This window comes from Hemiscyllium ocellatum, chromosome 5 (genome assembly GCF_020745735.1).
Source record: "Hemiscyllium ocellatum isolate sHemOce1 chromosome 5, sHemOce1.pat.X.cur, whole genome shotgun sequence".
Classification (NCBI taxonomy): Eukaryota; Metazoa; Chordata; class Chondrichthyes; order Orectolobiformes; family Hemiscylliidae; genus Hemiscyllium; species Hemiscyllium ocellatum.
In genome coordinates, this window is record NC_083405.1 from 138,056,326 (window position 1) to 138,071,225 (window position 14,900).

At 49.9% G+C, this 14,900-nt stretch overlaps 1 protein-coding gene across 3 annotated transcripts in view; it reads left to right on the top strand.

Annotated features, from left to right (window-relative positions):
- LOC132815894 (uncharacterized) overlaps positions 1–14,900 on the top strand; it is a 102,122-nt gene that overhangs the window by 36,278 nt on the left and 50,944 nt on the right. For all 3 annotated transcript variants that reach the window (XR_009644718.1, XM_060825248.1, XM_060825249.1), the window contains exons 12-17: positions 4,308–4,441; positions 7,040–7,237; positions 9,349–9,500; positions 11,628–11,805; positions 13,990–14,098; positions 14,743–14,876. Coding sequence is in view for 2 of the 3 variants with exons in the window: in XM_060825248.1 (XP_060681231.1) it covers positions 4,308–4,441; positions 7,040–7,237; positions 9,349–9,500; positions 11,628–11,805; positions 13,990–14,098; positions 14,743–14,876 (905 nt within the window). In the remaining variant the exon portion in view is untranslated. The remainder of the gene's footprint in view (positions 1–4,307; positions 4,442–7,039; positions 7,238–9,348; positions 9,501–11,627; positions 11,806–13,989; positions 14,099–14,742; positions 14,877–14,900) is intronic.

The following is a 14,900-nucleotide window of genomic DNA, read 5'->3' on the forward strand; positions in this document are numbered from 1 at the left end:
CTAGAAGGATTGCATGTCTTAGTTCTTGTAAATCTTGCACATAAGTAAAATTCCAATATGACACAAACTTAAAATCTAAACTTTAAAACGATAAATATAAATCTCACAGCTTTCTTCATACTGAGTTGTGACCTAACTCCACCTACTCTCGGGTGACACAGTGGCTTAGTGGTTAGAACTGCTGCCTCACATTGCCAGAGAATTGGGTTCAGTCGTTGGGTGATTGTCTGTCTGTGTGGAGTTTGCATGTTCTCCCTGTGTCAGCATGGGTTTCCTCCCATAGTCCATGTGCGAGTTAGGTAGATTGGCTAAATTTTTATGTAGGTGACTTTTATGTAGCTGGATGGGGTAACCATGGGAAATGTGGAGTTGACGGAGTGGGTCTGGGTGGGATGCTCTTGAGAAAGTTGCCGTAGACTCGATGGGCTGAATGGCCTCTATCTGGACTTTAGGGATTCTATCATTCTGTATACCCATTCCGCCCCTCAGGCTCATTTCTCCACATGCTTTCTCCTCTTGTTCATTCATACAGTTGGGTTATGGTTTCTGCTTATTGTGATACTGAGAGGATTAACATTCGCTGTCTTTGCAAAGATTAACAGAGCAACTTCAGAAGGAGAATGACAGCCACGCTCTCTGGCAGGATCGTATGGGTTGGCAATTCCAAAAAGAGGGTTTGAGTGTGTTGCTATCTACGGGTGAATAGTATTTGGGAATTGGGAAGCCAGATTCATAGAGCACGGTAAAAGAATCTCTGTCGAACTTGTCCATGCCGACCAAGTTTCCTAAACTAGTCCCAGCCACCACCTCTTGGCCATTAACCCTTTCAATCTCTCCTGTTCATATACTGTCCAATTTCTTTGAAATGTTGTAAGAATACCAGCTGCTACCACTTCCTCTGGTAGCTCATTCCATAAACACACCACCCTCTGTGTGGAAAGGTTACCCTGAGAATTGGCAAGCCTTTAAAAACCAGCAGTGGAAAACTAAGAATGAAATGAGAGTAAGCTAGCTTGTAATATCAAAGATGATTATGGAAGTTTTTTAGATATCTAAAAGATAAGAGAGTGGCGAGAGGGGGCATTGAATTGCTGGAAAATGAGGCTGGAGAAGTAGTCCTGGGGAGCAGAGAAATGGCGGAAGAACAAAATGGGTACTTTGCATCAGTTTTCATAATGGAAGACGTTAGCAACACACCAGAACGTTGAGGGAGTCGGGGGCAGTGGTGACTGTGGTGGCCATCACGAAGGAGAAGTTGCTGAGAAAGCTGGAATTGAATTTATTGTCACGTGTACCGAGGTACATTGAAAAGCTTTGTCCTGCAAACAATACAGGCAGATCACAGAGTTAAGTAGCATAGATAGTAAATAATAGGTAAGCAGCAGCAAAAACAAAAACACAGGTACAGGAGAATGTTAAGAGTTTGAGGGTCCATTCAGTATTTTAACAACAATAGGGTAGAAACTGTTGTGAAACCGGCTGGTGTGTGTGTTCAGGTTTCTGTACCTTCTCCCCAATAATAGAGGTTGTAGAAAAACATTGCCAGGGTGGGATGGATCTTTGAGAATGCTGGTGGCCTTTCCTTGACAGCGGGCCTGGTAGGTGGATTCTATAGATGGGAGGTTGGCCTTTGTGATTGTCCGGGCCAAGATCACCACTCTCTGTAACCGGCTCTGATCTTGAATGATACAGTTGCCATACCAGGTAGTGATACATCCAGACAGAATGCTCTCGATGGCGCACCTATAAAAGTTGGGCAAAGGTATTTGCCGTCATGGCAAATTTCCTGAGCTGCCTGAGGAAGAAGAGACGTTGTTGGGCCTTTGTAACCAGTGCATCCACATGAAGAGTCCAAGAAGGCTTGTTGTGGATGACCACTCCCAGGAGCTTGACACACTCGACTTGTTCCACCTCTGTGCTGTTAATGTGTAGGGGGGCATGAGTAACATCCTGCTGAAAGTCAATAATGGGTTCCTTGGTTTTGACGACATTGAGAGCTAGGTTGTTCTCAGTGCACCATTTTTCCAGGTTTTCCACCTCCCATCTGTTGTCTGTTTCGTCTCCATCTGAGATTCGACCGATCGTGGTGGTGTCATCAGTGAACTTGTAAATGGCATTAGTCTGGTATTTGGTGACGCAGTCACTGGTATACAGTGAGTATAGGAGGGGGCTGAGTACGCACCCCTGGGGGCCTCCAGTGTTAAGTGTTAGTGAGGATGAAATATCGTCCCCAGTCTTCACTGATTGTGGCCTGTGAGTCAGGAAACTGAGGATCCAGTTGCAGAGACTGGGGCTTTGTCCGAGATCACTAAGTTTAGTAATCAGTCTCGAGGGGATAATAGTGTTGGAGGCTGAACTGTAGTCAATGAGTAGGATTCTTACGTAACTGTTCTTGGTGTCAAGATGTTCTAGGGAGGAGTGAAGGGCAAGTGACATGGCATCTGACATGGATTTGTTGGTCTAATGGGCAAATTGGAGTGGGTCAAGAGTAGTGGAAAAGCTGGAGTTGATTAATGCCATGACCAGCCTTTGAAAGCACTTCATGACCACCGAGGTTAGGGCCACTGGGCAGTAGTCGCTGAGACATGCTGCATGAGCCGCCTTAGGCACAGGGATGATGTTGGCCCTCTTGAAACAGGCAGGGACAGTAGCCTGCTGCAGGAAGAGGTTGAAGATGTCTGAGAAGATCTCTGCCAGTTGATCTGCGCTTGCTCTTAGTGCACGGCCTGGTACTCCGTCTGGTCCCATCGCTTTCCTTGGATTCACACAAAGGAAAACTGATCTGACCTCTGATGCAGTGACTGTTGGGATAGGCTCATCAGAACTTGTCGGATTGGTGTTACCTCTCTGCCGAAATTTTGCTCAAAGTGAGCATAGAAGGCGTTGAGAAAGGTCTGAAGGTCAATGAATCACTAATACTGGATGAATTACACCCCAGAGTTCTGAATGAGCCAGCTGAGGGCTTTGTTGAGACATTGGTGGTGATCTTTCAGGAATCACTGGGGTCAGGAAGGATGTCAGGGGACTGGAAAACAGCTAATGCAACACCCCTGTTTAAGGGAGGGAGGCAGAAGGCAGGCAACTGTCGTCTGACATGGGTCATTGATAAGAGTCCATTATTAAGGATGAGATTGTGGAGTACTTGGAAGTGAACTGTAAAATAGGGCTGAGTCAGCACGGTTTTGTTAAAGGATGATCATGCCTTTTAGCATTCTTTGTTGAACTTGCTTGCTACACCCTCAAAGGAGAGCAAGTGGTTGTTATCTATTTGGATTTCCAGAAGGACTTTGACAAGGTACCCCACAGGAAGCTGCTAAAGAAGATAAGAGCCCATGATGTTAGGGACAAGGTACTGGCATGGATAGAGAATTGGCTGACTGGCAGAAGGCAGGGACTAGGGGGTGAAGGGTTTTTTTCAGGATGGCAGCTGGTGACTAGTGGAGTTCCACAGGGGTCAGTATTGGGACCACAACTATTCACGTTATGTACTAATGATCTGGATGAAGGAACTGAGGGCATTGTTGCTAAGTTTGCAGTTGACTCAAAGATAGATGAAGGGGCAGGCTGTGTCGAGGAAAAATGTGGAAGCATTGGAAAAGGTGCAGAGGAGATTTACCAGGATGTTGCCTGGTCTGGAGGGAAGGTCTAATGAGGAAAGGCTGAGGGACTTGGATCTGTTCTTATTGGAAAGAAGGCAGAGGAGAGGGGATTTGATAGAGACATACAAGATGGTCAGAGGATTAGATAGGGTGGACAGTGAGAGTCTTTTTCCTAGGATGATGATGTCAGCGTGTACGAGGGGGCATAACTACAAATTGAGAGGTGATAGATTTAAGACAGATGTCAGAGGCAGGTTCTTTACTCAGAGAGTGGTAAGGGCGTGGGATGCCCTGCCTGCCAATGTAGTCAACTCAGCCGCATTAGGGAGATTTTAACAATCCTTGGATAAGGACATGGATGATGATGGGATAGTGTAGGGGGTTGAGCTTATAATAGTTCACAGGATGGCGCAACACCGAGGGCTGAAGGGCCTGTTCTGCGCTGTATTGTTCTATGGAGGCTGCAGAAAGGTTATGGGGAGAAGGCAGGAGAATGGGGTTGAGAAGCGTATCAGCCATGATTGAATGGTGGAGCCGATTAAATGGGCTGAATGGCCTAATTCTGCATCTGTATCATTTGGTCTTTGGGTCTGTTTGGAAGACCCTGTTCAGGCTTCTGTTAGTGAAATGGCATGTGTGTGGGGAGGGAATTCTGAAGTTCAGTCACAGGGACATTAAGTCGGAGTTGCCTGTTTTGATTTTCTGCAGAAATCCCCGCAGTTCAACGTTTTGTTCATCAGATCACCCTGTCGAGGAGGGTTGTAGCCACTGAGATGGTCATCCGCAGAGTTGCTACCTTTGTCAGTCAAGTGGTCACGTACCTGACTAATCGCAGAGCCCAGGTAAACATTGAAAACCTATGTGTGATTTTCCATCATTGTCCATCAGCCGGGGTTGTGGGGGTGGTGGAATTGGGGCAATGTGAACACGCTCCCTCCCTCCGCCCTCCCCTCCCCGCCCACTGAACTGCTATGGTCAACCATTTATCATATACTGTGCACCTGTGCCCTCTCTCCCACCCTGGGTTAGGAGGGGGTCCGAGGTGTAGCCTGTTTGTGGATGTGAATCCTGTCTCCCCACTGCTTGTTAAAAGTAGTTGAGCAAGTGGTTCTGGTTAACTGGTCAATTAACTGAGTAGATATTACAGGAATTAGGGCTATTGTGATGTCCCTAACTCTGGACCACCTACCCCAGAGGTATGTCATAACATCTCTGAAGAGGTTGAAAAATGCCTAAAACTGAATATTTAATACAAGTCATTCTTAAGAAAAATGGTGTCTCAGTCTCCATTCCATTGGCTGGCTTCAATACAATTGGACATTGGCAGCAGTTGATTCAAAATGAAGATTGGAAATTCTGATTTCCTTTTGGGCAGAAGGTTTGAGTTGTTTTTGAGGAGAATGGGCGTAAAGAGTCAGGAGGTGGTTTCCCCCTGATAATCCATGAAATTGAATCTAATGAGCAATGGAAAAGTGAGGTGAAGGTATAGACCCAAGAAAGACCAAGGCTTGTCCTTGGCACTACTGCTTCCTACTTGAAACAAGATTAGATGGAAAATATTCCGAGCTGGCGCTTCATGGATTGGACAAGGGGATTTTTGTGGTGCAGTGGCAGTGTCTGAGACAGGAGGCCTTGGTTCAAGTCCCAGCTGTTCCCACCCCTGAACAGGTTGACTAGAAAATAAAGGGACCTCCTCTCTTTTCAATTTCCAGACCTGGTTTGGGTGAAGGGGTTAAAGTTTGGGAGATAAACTTGCTGATGACGCGAAGCTAGGTCAGAAAATGAGTTGTAAAAAGGAAATTGGGAGTCCGCAAAGGGATATAAAAAGGTTAAATGAGTGGGTGAAGATCTGGCAAACGTTGTGTGAAAGTGTGAAGTTGTTTATGTTAGCAGAAAGAATATTTTAAAAAGCATATGATTTAAACGGTGAGAGGATACAGAGGGATCAGGATGTCCAAAAGCATGAATCACCGGTTAGTCCGCAGGTGCAGCAAGTAATCAGGAAAACTTCTGGGATGTTACGTTTTATTGATTATAAAAAGAGAGGTGATGCTGAGTGTTGATGAGACTGAGATGACTGAACTACAACAATGACAACCATGTCCCTTTGTGCGAGAAATGACTAAACAGAGTTTGCCTCTGGATTCCCGTTTTACTACAGCTCCTTGATGCTTGGTTGAATGTAGCCCTGATGTCAGGGTCTGTCCCCCTCCCCTCCCCTCTGGAATCCAGCTCTTTTGTCCATGTTTGAACCAAGGCTGGAATGAGGTCAGGAGCTGAGTGGCCCTGGGGGAACCCAAACTGGGCGTCACTGAGCAAGTTGTTGCTGAGAAGGTGCTGCTTGGTAGCTCTGTTACTGACACCGTCCATCACTTTTTACTGAGGACCGAGAGGAGACTGATGGGGCAGTAATTGGCCGGGTTGGATTTGTTTTGCTTTTTATGTACAGGACATACCTGGGCAATTTTACCTATTTTCGGGTGGATGCCAGTATGTAACTGTACTGGAAGAGCTTGGCTAGGGGAGCGGCAAGTTCTGGAACACATGTCTTCAGTTCTGTTGCTAGAATGTTGTCAGGGCCCATTGCCTTTGCAGGATCCAGTGTCTTCACCCCATTTCTTGATATCACGTGGAGTGAAGCTAGGGACCACTGGAGGGGGCTGAGATGGATCATCCACTTGGCACTTCTGGCTGAAGATTTATCTTATCTTTTAATAATGTCATATCTGACCTGATTCCTGCCTGCCACGAATAACCTTTCACCCCCTTGCTCATCAAGAATCTATCCACCTCTGTCTTAAAAATATTCAGAATCTACTTCCATCACCTTTTGAGGAAGAGTTTCAAAGAGGAAAAGTTCTGGGAGGGATAAAGAAATCCCTCGGTGCTGTTTTAAGTGGGTAAGCCCTTTATTTATAAATGGCATCTCTTTTTTTTTCAACAATTGGACATGTTTCTGTCCACGACCATCCTATTAAATCTCTCAGGAGCTGACATGTTTCAAACAAGTCACCCCATGTTTTTTGTTAGTATATTATTAAACATGTCAAAATTAATTTTTTTAAAGAAACACAGGGCATAATGCGTGGTTGACGGTATTACGTGGGATATGAAAAGATAATCACTGATCTGTTGTAAGGTGTAGCATATGAAAGGAGTCTTCATTTTGCATAAGTTCTTATTCAAAGATAACTGGTAAGTCATGTTGAAGATTTTTAGATCTGGTCTGACACCAGTGTGGTGTCTCATTGCTGGTGTCTGCCTTTTTCCCTGGTGTATCACAATCAGCAACTCCCCAAAGGGCAATGGTTCCTGTGTCCATATTTCCATTTCTCATCCTCCTGACCTGAAGTAACCAGTATTTGGCTTCAACCTCCCTCTGGGGGCTATCTCCATTCTGTGTTGCACAGTGATGTACAATCTGTAGTGTCTCTCCTCAGGATGCCTCTTATCAGGCTCAGGTGCGAGGGACAGTGAGAGAATGTCTGTTCCACGTGAAAGAATTGTTCCAGAATATTGCCGAGGACTGTAACCGGCAAGTGGGAAGTTCGTTCTCCCTGATCACAGCGCAACTGAAGCTGGGGAAGAGTTTGGCTGTGACGCGTTGTGAGCACAGTGTGCACAAGTGGGGATTGCGGGTAAGTTTTGGGCGTTTTTATGGAGTCATTTGTCAGAATCTGTTAACTGCTGGTGATGACTGCTGACGCCATCTTTCCCCAACAGGTCATTGTGTCTTTGGGTGTGTATCACAACCTGGTCCCACAGCCCTGTTTAAATCAATCCCTGAATTAGGTTAGGTTCATCTTAGATTAAGATAAATGCTCGGCACAGCATCATGGGCCTAACGGCATGTACTGTACTGTACTGTGCTGTACTGTTGTATGTTCTAATTCATCCTACTTCCCTGCTCTCTCTCTACAGCCCTGTATTAAACCCAAATCATCTCTCTGCCCCGTGCTCTCTTCAGAGCTCTTTATCGAAAGGAGATTGGTTAAGTACTTGAAAGAAAAGGTTGTCAGTGTCATGTGACTATGGAGCGGGAGAGGTGGTGTAACAAATTGGGTATCTCTTTCAAAAGCAGGCACAGGCACGATGGGCAAGTGGCCTCCAGTGCAACTGAGAGCTGGCAGTACCGTCACCTCTGGCCCAGTGTTTGCTTGTAGCCCTGTTCCCCCTGTAGCCCTGGTCCCCCATGCAGTGTGTTCCCCCTGTAGCCCTGGTCCCCCATGCAGTGTGTTCCCCCTGTAGCCCAGGTCCCCATGCAGTGTGTTCCCCCTGTAGCCCCGGTCCCCTATGCAGTGTGTTCCCCCTGTAGCCCCGGTCCCCCATGCAATGTGTTCCCCCCTGTAGCTCTGGTCCCCCATGCTGTGTGTTCCCCTGTAGCCCTGGTCCCCCATGCGGTGTACCCCCGGTACCCCTGGTCCACCCTGCCGTCTGTTCCCCTCTAGCCCTGGTCCTGCATGCAATGCGTTCCCCTGTTGCTTTGGTCCCCCATGCAGTGTGTTCCCCTGTAGCCCTGGTCCCCCATGCGATGTGTTCTCCCCATACCTCCGGTCCCCGATGCAGTGTGTTCTGTCCTCTAGCCCAGGTTCCCCCATGCGGTGTGTTCCCCTGTAGCCTTGGTCTCCAATGCGGTGTGTTTGGCCCTGTTGCCCTAGTCCCCCCTTGCGGTGTGTTCCCCCTGTAACCTTGGTCCCCAAGCGGAGTGTTCCCCTGTAACCCCATTCCCCCATGCTGTGTGTTCCCCTGTAGCCCTGGTCCCCCATGCAGTGTGTTCCCCCTGTAGCCCTGGTCCCCCATGCAGTGTGTTCCCCCTGTCGCCCTGGTCCCCCATGCAGTGTTCCCCCTGTCGCCCTGGTCCCCCATGCAGTGTTCCCCCTGTAGCCCTGATCCCCCATGCAATGCGTTCCCCTGTTGCTCTGGTCCCCCATGCAGTGTGTTCTGCCCTTTAGCCCTGGTTCCCCATGCGGTGTGTTCCACTATATCCCTGGTTCCCCATGCGGTGTGCTCCCCCCTCGCCCTGGTCGCCCATGCAGTGTGTTCTCCCCTGTAGCACCGGTCATCATGCGGTGTATTCCCTTCTAGCCCTGGTCCCCCATGCGGTGTGTTCTGCCCTGTAGCCCCAGTCCCCCATGCAGTGTGTTCCCCTGTAGCCCTGGTCCCCCATGCAGTGTGTTCCCCTGTAGCCCTGGACCCCATGCAGTGTGTCCTGCCCTGTAGCCCTGGTCCTCCATGCAGTGTGTTCCCCTGTAGCCCTGCTCCCCAATGCAGTGTGTTCCCCCTGTAGCCCTGGTCCCCCATGCGATGTGTTCTCCTCATACCCCCAGTCCCCCATGCAGTGTGTTCTGTCCCCTAGCCCTGGTCCCCCATGCGGTGTGTGCCCCCGTAGCTCCAGTCCTCCATGCAGTGTGTTCCCCCTGTAGCCTTGGTCTCCCATGTGGTGTGTTCGGCCCTGTAGCCCTGGTCCCCCATGCGATGTGTTCCCCCTGTAGCCCTGGTCCCCCATGCAGTGTGTTCTCCCCTGTAGCCCTGGTCCCCCATGCAGTGTGTTCTCCCCTGTAGTCCTGGTCCCCCTTGCTGTGTGATCCCCTGTAGCCCTGCGCCCCCATGTGGTGTACTCCCCTGTAGCCATGGTCCCCAATGCTGTGTGTTCCTCCCTGTAGCCCTGGCCCTGGGTGCAATGAGTGACCTGTTGCTTTCCCAGAAGTGATTTTTTTTCTCTTCTCTATCTCTGCTGTATGGTGAGTAGCCCCCCAGTGGGTACCCGTATCCAACCTACAGAGCGGCCTGTGAGCGGAATGGGAGCTTTACTTCACCCGCCTGCGGACCTGTTGACTTCAATGAGGAGCTGACCCACCCAATGCTCACCCTTCTGCTGGAAGTCTGGGACGAGGTGTTCAGGTAACCCAGCTGAATCCTGGGCTGTGGGGTGGGGGGGTGCAGAGTTGGAAGAGAGAGAGCCAAGTAAAGTTATTGCTTTGGAAGGAGAAATAGAAAAGGCAAATTTTTTTTTTTAAATTCACGAGCAAGAGAAATGTTCTGATGGGAATGGTGTCCATGAGGATTTTGATTTTGAAAGTGCACGTAGAGTGGGAGGGTGTGTTTTCTGATTTCACTTGAGTTTTTATTACAAAGGAATTGGAATGGAGATCCTGTAATTCTTTGTGGGCACTGGTGTCACCTGGAGTACTGTGTATTGCTGTGGTTTCTGTCCCCAAGGAAGTTATACTTAATTGTAGCAAAGCTACCCCAGAGTGTGGTGGATGCTGGGACAGTGAGTTAATTTAAGGATTTTTAATGCGTTGCAGGGATATGGAGAGAAGACAGGAAAATGGGGGTGAGGAGCAAATCCGCCATGGTCGAATGGCACAGCAGCCTCGATGGGCCGAATGGCCTAATTCTGCTCATGCATTTTATGATCTTGGGAATGCAGCAATATTCATTAGACTAGCACCTAGGGTGACACGCTGTCCTATGATCAGAGGCCTTCTATTCACTCCTGGGCTATGAGTGTCGCTGGCTGGACCCAGCATTTATTGCGCGTCCCTAGTTGCCCCCTTGAGAAGGTGGGGGTGAGCTGCCTTCTTGAACCGCTGCAGTCCATGTGCTGTGGGTTGACCCACAATGTCCCTGAGGGAGGGAATTCCAGGATTTTGACCCAGCGACAGTGAAGGAGCGGTGATGTGTTTCCAAGTCAGGATGGTGAGTGGATGGAGGGGGGAATGTTCCCATGTAAATGCTTCCTTTTTCCTTCTAGATGGTAGTAGTTGTGGGTTTGGAAGTTGTTGTGAATTTCTGCAGTGTTTCTTGTAGATAGCGCACACTGCTGCTACTGAGCGCCAGTGGTGGAGGGAGTGGGTTACTGTGGATGTGTTACCAATCTGGTGGCTGCTTTGTCCTGGACGGTGTTAAGCTGCTTGAGTATTGTTGGGGCCTGCACCCATCCAGGCAAGTGGGGAGTATTCCATCACACTCCTTGCTTGTGGCTTGTAGCTGGTGGACAGGCTTTGGGGTGTCAGGAAGTGAGTTACTCACCACATGAAACCCAGCCTCTGCCCTGCTCTTGTGGCCGCAGTATTTAAATGGTGAGTCCAGTTGAGTTTCTGGTCATTGATAACCCCTAAGGTGTTGACAGTGCAGGGTTCAGTGACGGTGACATTATTGAATGTCAAAGGGTGGTGGTTAGGTTGTTTGTTATTGGTGATGGTTATAGCTTGGTGTTTGTGTGGTGCCACTTGTCAGCCTAAGCCTGGATGTTGTCCAGATCTTGTTGCATTTGAACATGGACTACTTCAGTACGTGAGGTGTCGTGAATGGTGCTGAACATTGTGCCACCATCAGTGAACATCCCCACTTCTGACCTTATGGTGGAGGGAAACGTCATTGAAGATGGTTGCACCTCTGAGGAACTCCTGCAGAGATGCCCTGGAGCTGAGATGACTGACCTCCAACAACCACAACCATCATCTTGTATTCCGGGTACAACTCCAACCAGTGGAGAGACTTGCCGCAGTTTCCCATTGATTCCAGTTTTGCTCGGGCTCCTTTGATGCCACACTGGGTCGAATGTGGCCTTGATGTCAAGGTCTGTCAGTCACCTCACCCTCTGGAATTCTCCTCTTTCCAATCTATTGAATACTTTGCTGCAAAGGATTGTGAATATTTCAGCCTGATTTGTGGAAACTCTTGAGAAGTAAGGATAGTGGAAAATAGTGAGTCTGAGTTAATCTCATTGAAAGTGCTGCATGTTGAAGACATCAAGGATGTCGGAATAGTGCAGAGAGATGAGGTGAAAGTTCAGCTATGATCTGGTGGAGTGAGGGAACTGGCTGGATTTCTATAGGCTCCTACTGTCCTCCAGATGTTGCAGGGCTGGAGGGAGGCAGCTCATGGAGACAAGACAGGGTTTAGAACCGGGACAGAGTGGGGGAAAGAATGCTGGTAGTGGAGGGGAAAGGAGGGATGGGAGGATGGTTGGTGAGGGGTGCCTGTCTGACTGGTGCTGGCTTGGTTTTCCCGGGTACACAGCGAGTCCGTCCTCCGCAGCAAGTCGCTGTTGCATCATCTGCACAAGTTCAAGGCGGCCGTACAGGAGAACCTCCAATGTTTCTTCAGTGACCTGAAGGAGCGACTGCGACAGATTGAGGGGGACACCCAGCCTGTGGATTACATCCTGAGCCAGCACATCCCTGCCGTGGAAGCCAAGGTCAGTGCAGAGTAATGCCCGCAATCGGCTCCACCCTCACAACTGCGCACAGAGAGGAGCACTCACTCTCCTCCCTCCTGCCTCCAGCCAATCAGTCAAACTGTCTGGTTTAATATTTAAACTCTGCTAACTGTTACTCATCATCACCTGGTCCGTTCTCTCCTCTACAAATCAGAGTTCACTAGCCAGCATTCTCCTCCCCATCCCCCCATCCCCCCATCCATTGTGATCTTCTACTATGGAGAGCTGGGTTTGAATCTCACCACGACAGGTGGTGGGTTTGAATTCAGTAAAAGTCTGGAATTAAAACTGGAATGCTGACAACTGTTGTCAAAACCCCATCTGATTCACCACTATCCTTTAGGGAAGGAAATCGACCATCCTTACCTGGTCTGGCCTACATGGGGCTCTAGACCCACAGCCATGTGATTGACCCTCAACTCTCTTTGGCACTCTGTTGAATCATAATCCCTCAAACGTTGTGGTTGACACAGACATGGTGGGCTGAAGGCTCTGTTCCCAGGCTGTACTGCTCTGTTTTACCAGAATTATTCTTTTATTAGATTAGATCCCCTACATTGTGGAAACAGGCCCTTCGGCCCAATAAGTCCACACTGACCCTGTGAAGAGTAACCCACCCAGACCCACTTCCCTCTGACTAATGCACCTAACTTTGGGCAATTTAGAATGGCCTGTCTTCTGGTCTGTGGGAGGAAACCGGAGCAAACCCACACAGACACTAGGAGCATCTACAAACTCCACACAGACAGTCACCCGAGGCTGGAATCGAACCTGAGACCCTGGTGCTGTGAGGCAGCAGTGCTAACCACTGAGCCACCGTGCCGCCACGCTTGTCATGCATGTTCATGTGAACAATGTATTATTAGTGTTGTTGGAGTTTGGAAATTAGCTTCAAGATCAGGGCATGAAACCAGTCGGATTACCTACTGTTGATCTCGGTACCAGAAATGTCAATGGCAGACACTGCCCTCTGAGCCTGCACAGTCCTCCTTACTAACATCCGGGAGCTAGTGTCAAAATAATGCATTACAACATCCCAAAACTGTCAGCGTCATCCGTGGAAATGTCCCACTGGTACCACAGACCCAGCAGGGGTGGTGGCATAGTGGGACACAGTCAGAAGGGAGTTGCCTTAACATTGAACCCGGACCCCACAAAGTCCCATGGCTTAAGGTCAAACATGGGCAAGGAAACCACCTAATGATTACCACTTACTGTGCTCCTTTCAGCTGGTGGGTCAGTACTCCTCCACATTAAAGAGCACTTGGCTGAAGCACTGAGAGTGACAAGAGCACAGGATGTACTCTGGCTGGGGGATTTCAATGTCCCACCACCAAGAGTGGCTCGGCGGCAGCAGCATTACTGATCAGGTCTTTAAGGTCGGAGCTGCTAGACTGGGTCTACGGCAGCTGGTGAGGAAACTTCACTTCATCCTGATCAATCTGACAATTTACACATTTCTCTTTAAAAACTCTCCAGCTTGGAGATTTAATAAACGAAAATCCTCCTGGTGCTCCGGTTTCCTCCCACAGTCCAAAGATGTGCGGGTCAGGTGAATTGGCCACGCTAAATTGTCCGTAGTGTTAGGTAAAGGGGTAAATGTAGGGGTATGGGTGGGTTGCGCTTCGGCGGGTCGGTGTGGACTTGTTGGGCCGAAGGGCCTGTTTCCACACTGTAAGTAATCTAATCTAATCTGGAGTGCACACCTTCAAATAAAGCACTCTGGACGTGTTGCATAATTATCTGAAGAGGGTAAGACATGAAAAGCTGTGGGGAAGTGGTGAGAAGGAGGTATTCAGTAAAGTGCTTTGAAAGAGCTAGCATGGAATATGGGCTGAAGGTCATTGTGCAGTGGACCCAATTTTCACAGTATCAGCACTGTATCAGTGTCTCAGACAATATGATCACCAACATAGCAACATGATTTATGTTCTGACAAACCAGATTTCCAAACATGGAAGCATACAAGCCCAGGGTGCTCCTGATGGTCATCAGGATAATCTCTCTCCCACTTTTTCTCTCTCTCTTTCTTTTTCCCTCCTGTCCTAACACGCACCCTCTTGCATTCCCTCATCATTTTCATACTCACTCATTCACACACTCCCACACACACTTGCCTGTACTCACTCTCCCTCTCTCATACACTCACTCTCTCCCTCATAGTTGCAGAACTTTATCTTGATGCTAATGATGGACATCACTACACGTCAGCGAGGTATCACCAGGATATTGACACCAAGTGTTCAGGAAGAAATGATCCCTGCCTACCAAGGTAAGGCAACAAACTGTCGCAGGGTCAGCGCTGAGGGGAGCGCCGCGCTGTCGCAGGGTCAGCGCTGAGGGGAGCGCCGCGCTGTCGCAGGGTCAGCGCTGAGGGGAGCGCCGCGCTGTCGCAGGGTCAGCGCTGAGGGGAGCGCCGCGCTGTCGCCGGGTCAGCGCTGAGGGGAGCGCCGCGCTGTCGCCGGGTCAGCGCTGAGGGGAGCGCCGCGCTGTCGCCGGGTCAGCGCTGAGGGGAGCGCCGCGCTGTCGCCGGGTCAGCGCTGAGGGGAGCGCCGCGCTGTCGCCGGGTCAGCGCTGAGGGGAGCGCCGCGCTGTCGCCGGGTCAGCGCTGAGGGGAGCGCCGCGCTGTCGCCGGGTCAGCGCTGAGGGGAGCGCCGCGCTGTCGCCGGGTCAGCGCTGAGGGGAGCGCCGCGCTGTCGCCGGGTCAGCGCTGAGGGGAGCGCCGCGCTGTCGCCGGGTCAGCGCTGAGGGGAGCGCCGCGCTGTCGCCGGGTCAGCGCTGAGGGGAGCGCCGCGCTGTCGCCGGGTCAGCGCTGAGGGGAGCGCCGCGCTGTCTAGTTCTGATATTTGCTGGGAGTTGGGTGAGGTGGGGGAGAGGTTTACACAGTGTGCCTTTGTAACTCCTGTCTCTCTCCAGCGTGTCAGTCCGAGACTGGATCTGGATCCTTCACCCGGATGAAATCCCACATGGAGCAGTATGTCCAGAAGCACAGAGACCACATCTTCAGTTTTGCCTCCCAAAAACTCACCAGTGAGCTCCGCCTGCTACAGGTCAGGGGAAGGGGGACCTGGGAA